General features: G+C 40.0%; 1 protein-coding gene across 2 annotated transcripts in view; it reads left to right on the top strand.

Annotated features, from left to right (window-relative positions):
• PSME4 (proteasome activator subunit 4) overlaps nucleotides 1-16,266 on the top strand; it is a 44,088-nt gene extending 27,822 nt beyond the window's left edge. For both annotated transcript variants that reach the window (XM_039717200.1, XM_039717201.1), the window contains 21 exons: nucleotides 52-183; nucleotides 727-936; nucleotides 1,068-1,204; nucleotides 1,426-1,479; nucleotides 1,994-2,123; nucleotides 2,723-2,804; nucleotides 3,132-3,285; nucleotides 3,861-3,930; nucleotides 4,371-4,496; nucleotides 4,834-4,986; nucleotides 5,373-5,477; nucleotides 5,936-6,027; nucleotides 6,403-6,534; nucleotides 7,130-7,338; nucleotides 7,464-7,549; nucleotides 8,262-8,390; nucleotides 8,966-9,121; nucleotides 12,108-12,270; nucleotides 13,070-13,203; nucleotides 14,004-14,138; nucleotides 14,753-16,266. In XM_039717200.1, the coding sequence (XP_039573134.1) occupies nucleotides 52-183; nucleotides 727-936; nucleotides 1,068-1,204; nucleotides 1,426-1,479; nucleotides 1,994-2,123; nucleotides 2,723-2,804; nucleotides 3,132-3,285; nucleotides 3,861-3,930; nucleotides 4,371-4,496; nucleotides 4,834-4,986; nucleotides 5,373-5,477; nucleotides 5,936-6,027; nucleotides 6,403-6,534; nucleotides 7,130-7,338; nucleotides 7,464-7,549; nucleotides 8,262-8,390; nucleotides 8,966-9,121; nucleotides 12,108-12,270; nucleotides 13,070-13,203; nucleotides 14,004-14,138 (2,589 nt within the window). In that variant the 3' untranslated portion in view covers nucleotides 14,753-16,266. The remainder of the gene's footprint in view (nucleotides 1-51; nucleotides 184-726; nucleotides 937-1,067; nucleotides 1,205-1,425; nucleotides 1,480-1,993; nucleotides 2,124-2,722; nucleotides 2,805-3,131; nucleotides 3,286-3,860; nucleotides 3,931-4,370; nucleotides 4,497-4,833; nucleotides 4,987-5,372; nucleotides 5,478-5,935; nucleotides 6,028-6,402; nucleotides 6,535-7,129; nucleotides 7,339-7,463; nucleotides 7,550-8,261; nucleotides 8,391-8,965; nucleotides 9,122-12,107; nucleotides 12,271-13,069; nucleotides 13,204-14,003; nucleotides 14,139-14,752) is intronic.
• Nucleotides 16,267-17,630: the final 1,364 nt, after the last annotated feature.

Below are 17,630 nucleotides of genomic sequence, written 5' to 3'. Positions count from 1 at the left end.
CCCAAATGGATGAGGGTGTCACTTTTATTTAATAATTTTTTTTTGTTTCAGGTCAGAAGTAAAGCTCAGCAAGCATTCTTCACAGCTCTGGGAACCTACAATTTCTGTTGCAGAGATATCATTCCCCTAGTTCTGGAATTCCTGCGTCCCGACCGGCAAGATGTCACTCAGAAGCAATTTAAAGTACTGCCTCATTAACTTGGTTCTGTGGCTGTCTTTTGAAAGTGTTTAGATGAGAATTTTTAATGGAGAAAGTGGAATTTGCTTGTTTATCAGCATGACTGTTATTTTCATGGCTAGTAGGCATGACTGGCGGAAGGAATTATTTGTATTAGATCTATTTTCAAGAGAAATACTGTGTTTAAATATGTTCCCTGTGTGCTCAGGTATTACCAAAATGTGAGCTAGCACCTATTTTTAAGTTATGGAATGGAAATTGAGAAGCTGTAGTCAAGGTGAAGCAGTTGTGAATCATCTCCTCTAACATAATTGAGAAATCAGGCATCCAATCTGTGGATAAATTAATTGGCAGGGCTTCCAGTCTCATTAAATGAAGAGAACTCTGTCAAATTACTGAAGATTTTGCCCTGTGAGGCTGAATGTTTATGGGCATTTTAATGATTTGGTAGCTGCAGCTGGGTTTTTATCCTGTGTGGGTGCGTGCGTGTGTCGGTATCGCGGATGAGCCGAGTTTAACCTTCCCCAACCCCATCCTCCATCCCACAGGGTGCCTTATATTGTCTGCTTGGGAACCACAGCGGGGTGTGCTTGGCCAACCTGCACGACTGGGATTGTATAGCACAGACGTGGCCAGCAATTGTCTCTTCTGGGCTTAGCAAAGCCATGTCCTTGGAAAAGCCCTCCATAGTCAGACTCTTTGATGACCTGGCAGAGAAAATCCATCGGCAGTATGAAACCATTGGGCTGGATTTTGCAGTGAGTGACCAATTCCTTGTGTTCAGGCTTGTCTGTATGGACAAGGAAATTCTCTACTCTGCTGGTTCCAAAGCAGAGACATTAAAAACTTGGAAGGTCAAGTCCCAAATTTTTGCACTGTCCATCAACAGGTTCCAGAGAAGTGCATGGAGGTGGCTGTTCTGCTGCAGAAATCAGGACAACCAAGTTCAGAGTTCCCAGCTCTGGGATCAGAGGAAATTCAGTTGGGAATTCAGCGACAGAAGGAGAAGAATGCTGAAGCTCTGAGGTGAGTTCAGCTTCCTTCAACTGCACATTAAATGTCATAATCCAAAGTGGCTGAACTGAAAAATCCAGAATGTCCAAGGACTGCATCTTCTCTCTACACTTCCATCTCCTCTTTGCCTCTTCCTTTTCACCTTCACACACCTTTTGTTGAGGAACTTTTCCTCTGTTTTTCAATGGATCTCTCAGTACCATGTGGTTGATAACTCCCTCTCTTTCTCTCAGGAACTATGAAAATTTGGTCAACATGCTGCTGGACTGTGTGGAACAGAGAAATCTGTAAGTCCCCCTTTTTTTGTACATGAAAGCATTTTTTTGGGGTGGATTGGAGGTGGTTGCATGGATCCATATCCAGGAGGACAGTTACCATGGTCTTGGACTTATTTGCACTGAGAGCTTGATTTGTTAATATCATTGCATCTTGGAGTTCAGCTTTTTCCTTAATTAGTCTGGCCTGTTACTGAGGTTTTTAATCTTTTTTTAATTAAAAAAGCTCTGGTTCTGTCTGTAACACTGACATCAGAATAGATTCTAATTGTTCCCATAGTATTTGTGTTAAAAAACTTGTAAAATAATATCCCTGTAGGTATTTTACACCATGTATTTTATATTTTTCCACCCGTGTGTTCCCAGAACACTGGAAGTTTCCCAAAATAAGTTAAGCTCATTGATTACAGCAGTGCCATTAATTTATGTATTTCCTTAATCTTGATACATGTAATAATTTCTGAATAAAACCAGTACATAAACTTTGCTATTTACACTCTGTTTTGAATATTTGGGGTTTTTTCAGGCCCTGGAAGTTCGAGCACATAAGCATTGGCTTCCTGTCCCTGCTCCTGAGGGATGACAGGATCCTGCCCCCCCGTGCCATAAAATTCTTTGTGCAGTGTCTCAACCACGACGCGATCGTGGTGCGCAAGGTGAGCCCAGGAGAAGGATTTCCTTTGGCTCTGCAGCTCTTTGGGCTTTACAGCAAGAGCTCAGGGGTTTTGCTGGGATAAAGCACAAAAACTGAGGTGGAACTCCCTTCTTCCCCTTCTGCACGTGTACAAAATTCACAGTCCAAGAAATGGCAATCTTGGCAGTGCTGTAGTGTGACATGTGTAAATCTGTAAACTGTGAAGATGTGGGATGGGCTGAGTTCTTATTTATTTCAGAGTTCTTTTGCAGAATTTCTTTTGCAGATGGCTGCTTTTTCCACCTGCAGTTTGTTATTTGAAGGGAGCCATCAATGTGTTTCGTTTGTTCTGTTGCTGCCTCAGTGAGGCTCAAAACAAACCTTATTTTCCCCCAAAAATTATTAAAACAATATTAAATGCAAATTATTAAAACAAAAGTATTACTGAGAATTCTCTGGCCTGTAAAGTAATTCATGTTCTTTGTCCCCTGAAATAACCAGGGTTATTTCCTTATGGGTTCACTCCACTGTTCAATGGCTTTTTAGGGATGATGAGCCTCATCCTTCTGGGGGAAGTGTATGGAATGAACATATTAATGCCTATTTTTTACTTTTCTTTAGGTGGCCATCTCAGCTGTGGCTGGGATTCTTAAGCAGCTTAAAAGAACACACAAGAAAGTGCCCATCTGCCCTTACGAAATAAGTACGTTTTATTTAATATAAGACATATCTTACATTTATCCTAAAATGTTTTTAAAAGCTTTTCTGGTTAAATTAAACACAGAATCAGGATCTTTTTTTTTCTCCCTAGTTGTTAATGTTCTAACCAAATAGGTAAATATGATACAGAAGTAGTATAATGGGTAATTTTTCAGTTTAGGGTGTTTTTTTTTGTTTTTTTTTTTGCTTTGGGGGGTGATTTCCTCTCTGAAAACCTTGTAATTTCTGAGAACAATTTGTATGTCTCCTTAATTTTTATGTACTGTTATCATTTTTATGCATGTTAATTTTGATTTTCCTCTTGGATCAGGTGGGACCCTGAAGCCTTCCAGCATCCAAGCTGGTGACAGAGCTGACAACCAGTGGCTGCACTACAACAGCCAGAGCCTACCAAAGACCAAGGAAGCCTGGGAATCCTGCTGTTTTGTGGAGAAAACACACTGGGGATATTACACCTGGCCCCAGTGAGTAGCATTAGCATTGAGGTGGAGCTGGGAGAGTCAGCAGGAGAAATTCTGTGGGAAATAAAATCCTGGTTTATTATGATTTTAATTTTTCTTATCGATATGTATTTAAATTGATTGAACCACAAAAAAAAAGTAATTTATTTTTTCCTTTGTGCTCCTTGCTTGTTTTACCATTTCTCAGTGGGTTTTGTGTTGGTTGGGTTGGGTTTTTTGTTTATTATTTCTTTTCTACCCATTCCTCTCTATATGGGATATTGGCACAAATTCCACATGGCTGTTAAACTGCTGCTTAACATGAAATGTTAAAATGAAATATTCATATTGCAAATTAGATACATGTAGAGTATTCTATCCCTAATAATTCTGGGCTGCTTGTATAGCAAACCCTTTAATAACAAACTTTATTCTGTTGTAAATTTTCTTCTTTAAATGTCAATCTTTTGGAGTTGAGAATAAGTTCTATTTATTATTGAGAACATAGAAAACAACACCACAGAAAGCAACAATGTGCTAGTGTATTTTTATTTATTATTTTAGCTTTTTATTACTTATCTTTTGTTTTTAATATTCAGAACTATGACAGTTTATGCTCCAGCTGAGCAGCAGCCAAAGCTTGGGCGAAGGAGAGATGAGCTGACAGAGGTAAAAGTTGCAAGTTTGTGGGGTTTTTTTAATAGTACTTCTCCTTTCTTCTCTTAATATTGTTGACAGATTACTGTGGAGATGGCCACAAGATGCTTTTAATTGTACTTTTCTAATTCTTATTGTGTCAGCATACCAGAAGGAGTTGTTATTTTGATGTATTGCTGCTTTTCTCTCAGGGATCATGGAATAATTGTATTAATGAGCTCTTTCTTGTTCCCTTTCAAATCATGATCAGACTTGAGAACAAGGTCATTAATGACAGTGGGAAGGACTAATTTTTAGAGGTTTAGGTAATTCCCTATAAAATGAAAGGGGAAATGGATAACCAAGACATTTCTTTCCTTGAGAATGCAAATGAAACATGGGACTTGTAAAGACTGGGATATTACTGTGACAAGCAAACACCTCAAAGCTAATCATTTTTTTTCCTGTTACAGGAGGAACAAATTATATATGATCACTTTTCTGATCCCAAGTTTGTTGAGCAGTTAATCAAATTTTTGTCTTTAGAAGACAGAAAGGGAAAGGACAAATTTAATCCTCGCAGATTTTGCCTCTTCAAGGTAAGGAGAGCTCAATCACTAAATTGCTCTCATTTTGTAGACAATTCCCAGAGCATGGAAAAGCCACAGACTTCTGGTCTCATGCTGTTGCAAAACATTGATTTTTAAAGCTGCTCTGGGTAATTCCATTAATCCTCTCTTCTGATTAACTACTTAGGGAAACATATTTAGAGTATTGTAATGGTCTGAAGGACACTGGTGTATAATGCTCTTTAAAAAAGCAAAGTACTTTCACTTTCTGCATATTCAAACTCAAATGTTTGACGATTCTATGATGTTCTTGGGAAGACAGTGTTTTAGATAGTTGCTGAAGACCCTTTCCCCTCTTGTTTTCCAGGGCCTTTTCAGAAACTTTGATGATGCCTTTTTGCCAGTTTTTCAGCCCCACTTGGAACAACTGGTCGCAGACTCCCACGAAAGCACCCAGAGATGTCTAGCTGAAATCATAGCTGGCCTCATAAGAGGTTCTAAACACTGGACCTTTGAGAAGGTGCTGAAGCAGTATTTTTGAGCATTCTTGGAAGTTAAAGAGTAATTTTGCATTATTAACTCAATTAGAAGTTGAGGTCTTGATTGTCAAACTTGGAACACAATTCATTGCTCAGTTTGGTGCCTGTTCTTGCCAGGTGTTTGGAAAATGCTTCAGTTTTAAAGGTAGAAACAGTTTGATGTTAAGGAGATGGCAAAGCTGATGTGGTTTGTAATTTCCAATAGGAATAAGTGATTATGTCCTCCTTGGACTGCTAAATATTTATTTAATTCAGGCCTAGCTGTCTATGCCAAAAAATAATCCTGGGAGAATCAGTACAAAAATAAAGAAGGCATTTTAATATCTGGGCTGGGTAAAATCTTGTCTCTTGTGTTTTTGCTGGGCAGGTGGAAAAACTTTGGAACCTTCTGTGTCCATTGCTTCGAACAGCTTTATCCAACATCACAGTGGAAACATACAATGACTGGGGCACCTGCATTGCCACCTCCTGTGTAAGCATTCCATTTTTGTCTTCTAAAGCTGGGTCCACTGTGGATTAACATTCCTGCAGGGCATGTGGTGCTGGGCAGCCGGGTCAGTGATAGGTCACAAATATCTTGGGGCAATAATTCTTTCACATCACTCAGCAGAACTTAGTGTAGCTTATCAGCCAGAACCCTAATTAGCAAAATTCAGGTATGGTTATTAGATATCTCAAAAATGAAGCTAAAAATCCTTCTATTCTATTTACCAATTAATTAAATCTGTGTATAGTTTTACTGGGTTTTTCTTCTATTGTGGTTCATTGTGAAAACATCCTGAATGTTGCCCTTATTCAATAAATAAATCCAGGGGATGCAAAACAATTTAATCTGTCAAAACTTTCCTTGTTTATACCTTATTTTATACATTATTTACATTTTAAACCACCCCTCATTTATTTACATCTCTGTTCCCTGTTCTTTTCCAGGAGAGCAGAGATCCTAGGAAACTGCACTGGTTGTTTGAATTGCTGTTGGAATCTCCTCTGAGTGGTGAAGGAGGATCATTTGTAGATGCCTGGTAAAATTAATTTGAACTGTTTTATTGTGCAGAATAGAGTAGGAATTACAGCCTGGATAAGCTGTATTGAGAGGATGCTGTGCCAGCTGCTTTGTAGGGGAGGAGGACAAAGGCAATGCTTTCCAATTAACTTTCCCCACACAATGGCAGGTTCTTCATGATAATATTTTTAATACAACTCAACAGGATGGGAGGGTTTGGGGCTGGCAGAGCAGCAGTACTGTTGTTTCACTGGGCAATTTTTACCCATCTTTGCTCATTGAGGGACACTGTGGTGCACTGACACACTTGTGCACATTCCCAAACAAAGTCTGGAGGGGACTGGGGAAGGAGGAATGTTTTGTATGATTAAAAATGAGCTGTTGTGGTTTCCAGCCGCCTTTATGTGCTGCAAGGGGGCCTTGCCCAGCAGGAGTGGAGAGTGCCAGAGCTGCTGCACAGGCTGCTCAAGTACCTGGAGCCCAAACTCACCCAGGTCTACAAGAACGTCCGAGAGAGAATAGGAAGGTCAGTGTTGTCTGCTGCAGTTCTTGTTGGGTTTTAAATCTTCATTTTATTTGGGTAGTCAGTTAGCTAAATAATTAACCTGAAAGGCATTAATGCTTGTAACAAAAATCAGATATGTAATTTAAGAGACTTGATTCAGTAATTCCAGATGACTTCTCTATATTTGTCTTTTCATAGAATGTTCATCTTTTCATTTGTCTATTCATAGAATGTTTTGGATTGGGAGGGACCTTAAAGCTCCTCCAGTCCCACCCCTTGCCGTGGGCAAGGACATTTTCCACCATCCCAGGTTGCTCCAAGCCCTGTCCAGCCTGGTCTCGGACACTTCCAGGGGCAGCCACAGTTTCTCTGGGCAACCTGAGTCAGGGCTTCACCAATTTCTTGTCTATATTTATGTTTGATATCTCTAATGCTCGTAGAAGAGACATTTGGTTGTAAATAACTTTGAATTGAAGATGAGAGGAAATTTTCTCTAAGTATTAACCCTCAAAGGTCACCCAATTGATCTTGGAGCATTTGGAGTTCACAGGTCACTGTTCTCTGGACAAGAGTCGTGCTCACTGTGTGTTCCTGCTGGCTTTGTTTGTTTTTTTAGTGTGTTGACCTACATATTCATGATAGATGTTTCCTTGCCAAACACTGCTGCAACTAAATCTCCTCGTGTCCATGAATTTACTACCCGGATACTTGAAAACCTCAAACCCCTCATGGAAGCAGATGAAGAAATCCAGAATCATGTTATGGAAGAGAATGGAGTCGGCGAACAAGACGAGCGAACTCAGGGCATTAAACTCTTGAAAACCAGTGAGTTAAGGAGCTCAAGGAATGGGGGGTGTTTTAGCACATGGTGATTGAGGTCTGCAGATTGTGTAGCAGAGTTGTTAATATTTTTCTTCTTAATCAGCGAGAGTTTCTCTTTATTCAAACAGTTCTGAAGTGGTTGATGGCGAGTGCAGGACGTTCTTTCTCTACAGCTGTCACAGAGCAACTCCAGCTGTTACCTTTGTTTTTCAAGGTACATCCTTTATTTTCTCCTTTAGTTATGTTTGATTCAAGAAGGATTGTAAAAATAAACTGAAGTTATTGTATTTATATTTAGTTATAATATTCCAAGGCCAGGTTACATGTGGCATTGAACAACCAGCTCTAGTGGGAGGTGCCCCTGCCCATGGCAGAGGGGTGGAACTGGATCACCCTTCCAACCCAAACCATTCCATCATTCTCTAAGGGACCTTGAGTTATTTTCTTTTGTTTCCTGACTACAAAATTCTTTCTAAGCAGCTCCTGTTGTTCCTCTGATTCTTGTATTCTTTGAATCTGTGTCATCCAGTCTTACCTCTCTGATCCATACTTGTGTGCCCAAAGTGCACAAACATCAATAAATTACCCCACAGTAATCTATATGACCATCAAATAAAGGTCTGTTGAAGTGAAAGTGACCTTGGTAAAGCTTTGTCTCAATTTTGGACCTGGATCTAAAATATTAAATTAATTGTATTTGATACCAGGAGAATAGCAGTGGGGAACCAACATCTCACCAGGAAATCTTGATCGTTTACTGAGAATCTTTAACATCATATTGATTGTTTTTCCCAGCTAATCTTTCAGCATTATATTGAATGTATTTTTCCTAGATAGCTGTCTTTTCATGAGATTACCCTTGTTTTGAGATTTTGCTGTCACCAGTGCCTATTTCCTAACTTTGTTCCCTCCCTGTTCTGATTTAGATTGCACCTGTGGAGAACGACAACAGCTACGATGAGCTCAAAAGAGATGCTAAGATGTGTTTGTCCTTGATGTCTCAGGGTTTGCTGTATCCTCAGCAAGTGCCTTTGGTACTTCAGGTGCTAAAACAAGTGAGTGTGGTCTAAACAGCTTAAAGCTTCTCATCTCATGCATCCTCTGCTTTTTATTTAACAATATACAATACTTACAATTCTAAGCAAGTCAAATACTGATTTAGATCTGAAAGATTTTATTTCAAGTGTTTTAAAACACTTAGTAAGTGTATCTTGTTGAACATTTAAGCCACTTACTTTTGATAACAAACGGAACAGAATTTTGATATATTAACATTTGGTTCAGTAGTGGATCCCTTTAAGTCTTCTCATGAGCATGACAATTCAAAATACAGTTTCAGAATGAGTCTTCAGCTAAAGAGCTGCCTTTGAATCTGATTTTTTTAGGGTTTTACAATCTATTTCTGTTTAACAATCTGCTTTGGGAGTGAAGCCTGTGTAAATTATTCTCTAAATAATAACTGCCTACTTTGGAGATAAAAGATTAATGAAACAAAATAATCAACTTCCTGAATAAAGGAAGTTCTTTGCAACTGCCCCCAGAAGCTTTTTTCTTAAATATTGTTCACTTCCCATCAGGGGCCTGCTTTCTTTGACATTTTTGCCTTCTCACCTTGATTTATTCACTGCAGACAGCAAAAAGCAATTCTTGGCATGCCCGATACACCATCTTAACCTACCTCCAGACCATGGTGTTCTACAATCTCTTCATCTTCCTCAACAACAGCGAGGCAGTCAATGACATCAGGTGGCTGGTGATAAAACTCCTGGAAGATGAACAGCTCGAGGCAAGTGATCCCTTCTCTGCTCTGCTTTCACACCACTGTTTCTTGCCTTTGTCAAGTTTTATGGAAAAGCTGACCTGTAAATTAATTCAGGATGTATTTCTAGCACAGCATTCTTCCTGCTTTGAAAATGAGCTTTATAGGATTTGTTTCTTTCATATTCATTCCAGGAAAGCAGTTGGTAATAAAATACTCTATTAGTGACTTTTTAAAAAGTTCCACTGCTTCCACTTTTCACAGAATGGTGCATTGCTTGGAGCTTGGCTTCAGTTCATGAAATAGGGATTTTATTAATTCCACTATAAATGTGTGTTGGTAGAAAATTTAGCATCCAAGGTCAAACCCCTTCCTGTGTGAAAAGTGTGTAAAACCACACAGTTTATTCCTCTGCAGGTCTGCCTCACATCTAATCATAGCATATTAATGACAAAAAATACTCTTTATATTTCCATCAAGAACTACCTAGAACTGAGGGGCTTGCATTAAATTATGTCAATTTAAGTCATGTTTAAGCAAAGTAAAGAATCTTTAGTATAATCTCCTGCTTGGCCTATCTGCCCTGCACCATCATTTTCCCTGGTGTTTGTGCAGTTGCCAAATATCCTACTTTTGGGTGCTTTTTTCCTTCTAGAAGAAAGATTCTGCATCACCTTTCAATCCTACAGAAGCTGTTTGTCAGAACACTTACCTCATAATCTCACACCATTTTGAAAAATACCTTTTATTCACTTGAATGCAATTTATTGAGTTACTTTAAATGTACCAAATTATCTCTCTGCACAGCAGAGGTGCAAATCCAAAAAGCCTACCTGTGTTCATAACCACTCTGGATCATGCTGTTGCCATGGAAGCTTTCACTTTTCTCTGAAAAGTAATCTTGTTCTTTCTTGGTAATAACTGACAAGATGCAGTATCCTGCTGAGTAATTCCTGTGTGGTTTTTGGATGCTGGATTTTTAAGATGAGAGTCGTTAGCTTTGACTAGATTTGGTGTTTTTGCTCTATAGAATTGAGGTTTTGGTTCTTGGATTTTAAGATACTTTTATTTTTTTGCTTATTTTGATACCAAGGGCCAGACCTGATGATGATTGTTTTACTATGCACAGCACTCAATGTCTTGATAAGCATTTTTCGTATTGCACTGCAGTTTTACAGGAATGAGTATTTTCTCTCTGTTTAAGTAGCTCCTTGCAACTTCTACAGTTGGGTTTGGCTTGTGCTGTTGAGTGGTTTTGTTGTGATATGGCTCCACTTTTATAGACAGTGATCAATCCCTTCTGACCAAAAAACTCAAACTCCATAGGTGATGGGGAGATTCCTCTAGTTTTTATATTCTGTATTTCATCATGAGTGTGATCGTTTATAAATTATTTACTGCCAGAGGTAGTGAGCGATCAGCTGCTTCCTGAATTATTTTTAAGGCTTTTCTTCCAGGTGCTTCTCACAGCAAAGTGTTCCTTCTAGCTGGGTGATTAATTTAGAAATTGAAGTGGTTGTAATACAGGGAGTAGGGATGTAAATGAGCCCAGCTCTCCTGAGAGCTCGCTCACTTCCCAGCCGAGCTGCTTTGTGTCTGCCTCTTGTATTAGCACATCATGTCTCATTTAATAGCTCAGCTCTTCAGGGACTCACAAGCTGCTGATAAACAGCACTGCCAGCCTCTCACCTCATCCTTCCTCCTTCACTGTCAGCAAAGTAGATCACGTTAGACTAGTACCTTGTACAAATTTAAATGGAATGGGTCAGAGTCTCAAGAGCTGATTTGAACTTCCTCTCTGTAATTATTGCAGCTCTTGCAGCTGTACTTATGGCTTTGTGAGGCTCAGAACATCATGTTCAAGGACGTAATTTATTATTATAATCTGCTGCATTGGATTCAGAGCAGGTGTTTGTGCTCCACAGAGACAAGTGTTCTGTTTGCAGTTACCTGTGACAGAATGTACCTTCCAAAAATCTGGTGGCAGCATCTCAACCAGTTGATTTGGTTTGCAAGTTTATAAATATTGGGAGGCTTCTGTCAGAATGTAATTATGGAAAGTGGGAGTGAATTTTGGAGGGACTCCCAATTTAAATACAGTTTTACATGTCTATAACTTCTTGGCTTTGGGAGATTTGAGGAGATGAGAGAAATTAGTAATACTGATGGGTTAGTCACTTGTTTTTAAAAGCAAGGATGAGTTGTCTCTACTTGGAATTCACTAACAAGGTGCTGTGTTTAAAAAGAATAGAAAAGGAGATCTGTATTTTGAATGGCTTGGCAATTAGATGAAAGCTAAGTTTAGACTTGTTCTCAGTTTAGTCTTGTTCCATGTTACTCTTGAGAATATTTTTCCAACCTGGATTTCTGGTTTTGTTCATGTAGTGCAGCGATCTGATACTTGAGACAAAGAGGTCTATCATGCTGGAGCATTACAGAACTGAGTTGTTGATAATAAAGTTTGTTTTGTTGCTTATTAATCCAGCATCTGTTGTGTCTTTCAAAGAATTCTTGTGCTATGGGTAGAACAGAATCAGTCGAGTATCTGGAACATTCCTCCTGCCTTTTTCTTGGAAAAGCTCTTCAGCTTTTGTCAGGGGAAAAATGAAATGCTTTTGAATAAAGCCCTCTTTAAAACTGATGTCAATACTGAGCTTGTTGTGAAGCAGGTTGATTATTTGGTCTTGGTCAATGTTTGTTTTTAAACTCTCTATAGCTCTTCTATTGACAGTGGAGTTAAATTACATTATTTGCTTGAGTAGCAGGTCACTTAATGGCAAACTTTATGACAGTAGTTCTGTATTACAGCAAAGCATGTTGATTAATTTTAAAGAGCCATCTAATAAAGTACTAATAGCAGGATAATACTTGAAAGGCTTTTGCTGAGCAAGATTTGCTCACTTGGGTTAGTGGGGTGTGCTTAAAAGGGCAGTAATAAATAAATAAATAGATAAATAAATAAATAGATAAATAAATGAATAAATAAATGGTGCTGTGTCCCCCGTGTGCCCAGGTGAGGGAGATGGCTGCCACCACGCTCAGCGGGCTCCTGCAGTGCAACTTCCTCACCATGGATGGGCCCATGCAGACTCATTTCGAGCAGCTCTGCAAGATGAGGCTCCCCAAGAAAAGGAAGAGGGACCTGGCCTCAGTGGGGGACACAATTCCTTCAGGGGGTAAGAAAGCAGCTCAGGAAGAAAATGGGTGTTTTAGGTAACATAGACTGCCATAGAATTTGATTTGCAACGTTAATGGGGAGAATCCACAGCGAAGGCAAATATTTTGATTGTGTATTTCTATGTTAAATTGATTTCTTACTCTTTTAGAATTAAGATTAAAGAGGTTTTTCCAGTTTCTAGTTCACAGAGATAAGGATGCACATGATGAGTGATAGCAAGTTCCTCAAGAAATAATCACAACATAGTTTCACTTCTTGCCCACCTTACCTTCTATTTGTTAGCAGTGTGGGTTTTTTATTCTAAAAAAACCAAACAACAAACTCAAAACAACCAACCAAAAAATAAACCAGAACGAAAACCCTCTTAGTTAACCCTGATTTGGAACTTTGGCTTCTGCCTGGGCATTAAATGCATCTGAGTCACAGTCATTTGACCCAGAAGTTTGCTTTCCATATTGCCCAGTAGGTCTGGGATTTGAGAAAACACTCTGAATGCAGAAAGAGGGAACAGGGAGATGTCATTCATGAGTTATTCATGAATTTCCTTGGGAGAGGGAAGCTCATTTGAAATGTTTATAAAGTGTCCAGCAGTTGCAGATTGATTGGTATTGGGAGGAGGTATAAAAAATTAGATACGAGAATGAATCTGGGATTCTGAGTGAGGAAATAGGACCAATCTGGAGGTCCATAAGTTCATGAAGTCTCTGGATCTCTGCAGAGCTGGAGGTCTCTGCAGTGCCAGGGGGGTTGTTGCTGATGTTCTCTAGCTGAGGTGGCTTGCTGCCCTGTTTCTGCAGACCTGGTGAAGCGCCACGCCGGCGTCCTGGGGCTCAGTGCCTGCATCCTGTCCAGTCCCTACGATGTGCCCACCTGGATGCCACAGCTCCTCATGGATCTCAGTGCCCACCTCAATGATCCCCAGCCTATTGAGGTAAAAATACAGCAGCTCTCTATTCAACAGAACACAGCTGAATACCTGTGATTCATTCTTAGTTCTCTTTTCCTGGAAAAGCATAGGAACCTATTAAGATATTTAATTTTTGCTTTTTACTAAATGACTCCTAATAGTTTTAAAGCATGACCTGCTTTTAAGTATTTTTGTAGATCTGTCCTTGCTTTCAAATTTAAAGCACTAAACTGAGAGCTGCAAGAACTATATTTATAATGAGGAAGTGGGTTTTTTTCCTTAAAGATGTCCCTTTTGTGCCTGCCATTCTAGGAAACATCAATCTGAACCGAAACATCAGTCTGGGATTTTTTTAATGAAGTGTTATGAGCTGCCCTAGAAATAAATTTTTAAAGAAATCATTGCCTTTAACTCTTATTGTTTTGCCCTGTCTGTTGGGTTTTGTTGGTTGGGGCTGTTTTAGCCAGAGGAGTGAAATGAAGAATTGCTTTTTTTTCAGACCAAAAACACCTTCTCAAAACAGACAATAAAAAGGCAGTGGGGGAAAAGCACTTGGCTTTTATTTTATAAGAATCTCTAAATGTTTCCTAGCTTGAAATTATAGGCCCAGGAATCCTTTTTATAACAATGTTAGAGTCATGACCCTGCTCAAAAGACTAACCAGAACTGTGACAATTAAAATCATGGGCTGAATTCCCCAGAGCCCTCCTGTCCTCTGGGTGTGCTCCAAGCCTTGGTGGTACTGAGCAGTTGTGTTTGTTGCTGGTTTTGGTGTGGAGCTGGGGTCCCTGACTGACAGAGCTCCACCCCAACTGTGCTGGCAGATGACGGTGAAGAAAACGCTCTCCAATTTCCGGAGGACCCACCACGACAACTGGCAGGAGCACAAGCAGCAGTTCACAGATGACCAGCTCCTGGTGCTCACTGACCTCCTGGTTTCACCCTGCTATTATGCATAGGTAGGTCAGCTGATGGGTTTTGCCATGAGCTTCACTCTTAGGAGTTCTACTCCAGGGTCAGGAAGAATTCTTAACCACAGGGAAAATGCTGCAGCCAAATTCTGGCCCTTTGCATCTTTCAGTGGTTTTGGTCAGATTTATTTTGGTTAAATATTTTAAATATTGCCCATCTTTCTGTGCATCCCCGTGCTTTGCTAAGACATTTACACTTCTTATCTTGAATACTGATGTTCCTTTTCTCCGTTTTCTGGCAGTTGGCTGCCTTTTAAATGCCTGGCAGTGCCCCTAAAGTGCTGCTTTGTACTTCTGATGCCTCTGAGGACTTTACACCACCCAGTCCAGGCTATCACCTACATCTCAGGATGGGGAATGGCTGCTACCACTCAGTTTCCTCTTCCACACTCTGGCTTTGCTGCCAGGGCTCTTCACACAGGCATGTCCCCAAAGAGTGAATCCATTCCTGGGGTTTCTCTTTGTTACACTCCAAGATTCCCATCTCTATTGTATTGTGATGTTTTGTGACAGTATTCCAAGAGAAGCTTTAATTTATCTTTTCACGTGAACAAGAGCATGAGGCAAATTTGTGTTTTGAACTCTTTCTTCTTTCTTTTCAGGCTTCTCCTGGGGAAAGTGAGGATGTAGGAATTTTTCTGCGAAATAAAGGAAACTCAAAAGAAATTGATCATGTAGAGAACTTTGTGCTGGAAATCCTGATGCCTAATCAAAACTACTGTTAAATACAAACGTAGAGACCTGGTTCTGCTCAAAAGGAATTTCACCTCCCCAGGGAGCAGCCGGGGGAGCCCCGAGGCTGCGCCTGCAGGGCCTCATCGTGAGTCCATGGCAAGACCCTTCTCCTTGGCCTGAATCACACATCAGTCTTGTTCCTGCTTCCTTGCACACAGTGACCTACACTGCACATCCCTCACCCCCTTCTTCTGCCCCCTGTTCCTGACATTAAGGATGTGCAGAACCAGAGGGTTCCGGCTGCAAACCGGAATTTTCCCAGTGGAGCTCTCCAATTCTGCTGATGCAACTCCTCCCCCAGTCCATACACAACCCTGGAGCCTTCCTTCCTCAGAGTTTTATTTTTCACTACTGGGATTTGAGTACCATCCAGTCCACCTCAGGGCAGCATTGCCTTTTTGTATTCTCTCCCTTGTGCAAATGTAAATAGCTGAGCTCTGTGCAGTGCAGGGGTGGCAGGATGCAGCATGGGCAGCTCCTGCTGCCTGGCCAGGCCTTCAGGGGTGTCTTGACCACGTGTGGAATAAAAAAAAAAATCTATGATTCTCTGCATATTTTTAAGGGGGAAATGGGTGTTTCCATGTAATTAGAACCCACAGATAGGAAATGGACTGTTAGTGGTGGTTGAATTCACGGAATGAAATGTATGCACAGTGTGGAAAGGCAGTTTTTAACAGTGTATTCTCCTAAAGATTGAGCAAGCATATCTTGTTTGAAGATTGTGGAAGCTCTGTGTTTTTTTGCCTGCAGCTTTGTTAAGAGACTGGTATCAATTGGCTGTTTAACAAGCTGTTTAATATGTGTTACATAGTTGTAAAAGACTGTATAAATTGTAGAGGCATTGCATTGACAAAACATTGTACAGTTTGCAACCTTTTACATAACACCATTGTGAGATTAATTTGTAAAGATTCATACTTAGATGTTAATACAGTAGTGGTTCTGGCTTTTGTATCAAAACAAATGCCATTCTTAGTTTTTTAAATTATTTTCTTTAACAGAATATCTCTTTGTGTCTGAGAGGGTTTGTTTTGCTTCTCCTGTATCTCATGTCTGTGTCTCATTCAGATTTTACTGCAACACGTGTGGCCATTTCTCAATGCTGACATCACATATTCTGGTGTGATCCATTCACAGCACGTGAGGTACATGGAAATAACTCATAAACTGGTGTGTGTTTCATCTTTCATGCAAAATCCCCCAGGAGCACTGAGACCTTTGTGTGGCTCATCCCAAATTTCCAAGCACAGCAGTGCTCCTGGGGCAGTATTTAAGGAGTGTCAGCACACGGATGTAACCACTGTATAGCGTAGTGCCAAAATTATGATTTCAATTGTGTACGTAGTTTAAGACCCAATAAATGGACTGTTTGTAACTACTGCATCTTCCTGTATTTCTAAAGAGGAAATGTGTTGGTTTGAGACTGTAACTTCAGGTTTTTACATTGATTTTGAGCTTGGATGAGGCCTGTGTTTGTCCTGGGATTTGGTAATGAGTTAAGGCATCATTAAGGATTAATTAAAGATCTCATTATAATGTCTAGGAAATCAGCTTTTACATTTAAGGAAAAATACCTTGTGCCAGGAGAACACCTGTTAACTTCTGAGAACTGGAGAAACTAGTTTTGTTGGAGAGGGTTTTGCTGATAGAATTAAATCTTTGCAAGTGATGGAAAGCCTCTGCTGCAGAGGATCATCTTGAAAGGATCCTTGGCTGATGAAGTGTTGGAGCAGATATTGCATGTGCTGTTCTGCAGCTCTGCTGCTTTGTGCTGTACTTGGGAATCTCTTTTCTTTAGTCAGGGTGTAGCTGGAATTGGTTGAGGTTTCAGTGCACTGTTGGGAATCATGCTCTAGTCAGGAGTGGTATTAATTCCCAACACCTTATAAATCAACAGTAAATTGCTTTATCCAAAGAGATCCCCCAGTAAATACAGCAAAATACTCAAAATACATTTCTATAGGATAAAATACACCTCTGGTAGTGTGAGCAAACTTGTGCTGGTTGAGTTTTGGTGTGAGAAGGGTTGTTAGTCTCTTGTCCTGAAAATGCAGGAACAAATTTTTTTACCACCAAATACCACAACTGCATTATTGGATTTATTCCCTAACTTTCCCCAAGCAACACCCACATCCTGAATTCTAAACTTTCATCACTGATGTCCTATACTGTCTCTTCTCTGAAGCTGTCAAGATAAACCAGCTGCAGTACCTGAGTCTGGAGAGGGAGAGACTTCTAGCATGAGAAGAGAGAATTTTTCCCCTTGAAACAGGAAAGGAGATGGAAAAATATCTTGAGCACAATTTGATAGCCTCGACATCCCTGGTTGACCCCCTGTCAGACTGCACAGATAACCTGTGACCATCATGGGGAAGCACCAAAGAAAGGCAAAGATGTAAGGCAGAATTTGGGACGTGTTTTGTTTTGTTGAGCTTGGGGGGTTTTTGTTGGATTTTTTGGGGTTTGGTTTGGTTTTTAAGGACTCAAGTTGCCAGTGACTTACTGCTCAGTGACTTGCTAGACCGTTAAGTGGTGTGATCTCCCTGTGGGTATATTTCATGCTTATTTTGATATATAAGAAAATTTCCAAGTAGGCAAATTAGACTTTTAACCTGTGCTTTTGGGTGGTACCACAGTCTCAGCATTGGTGGATTGTGTTGGTAACAAATTCATGAATTAATGGGTTTGGGTTTTAATTAAAAAGGCAAAGGGATGAAGTTCCTTATTTCTGGTGTATTATGACTG

Source organism: Passer montanus, unplaced genomic scaffold (genome assembly GCF_014805655.1).
Source record: "Passer montanus isolate IOZ18808 unplaced genomic scaffold, ASM1480565v1 scaffold37, whole genome shotgun sequence".
NCBI classification, from domain to species: domain Eukaryota; kingdom Metazoa; phylum Chordata; class Aves; order Passeriformes; family Passeridae; genus Passer; species Passer montanus.
Note: the sequence above shows the minus strand (reverse complement) of the source record. Positions and strands in the feature narration are given on the sequence as shown.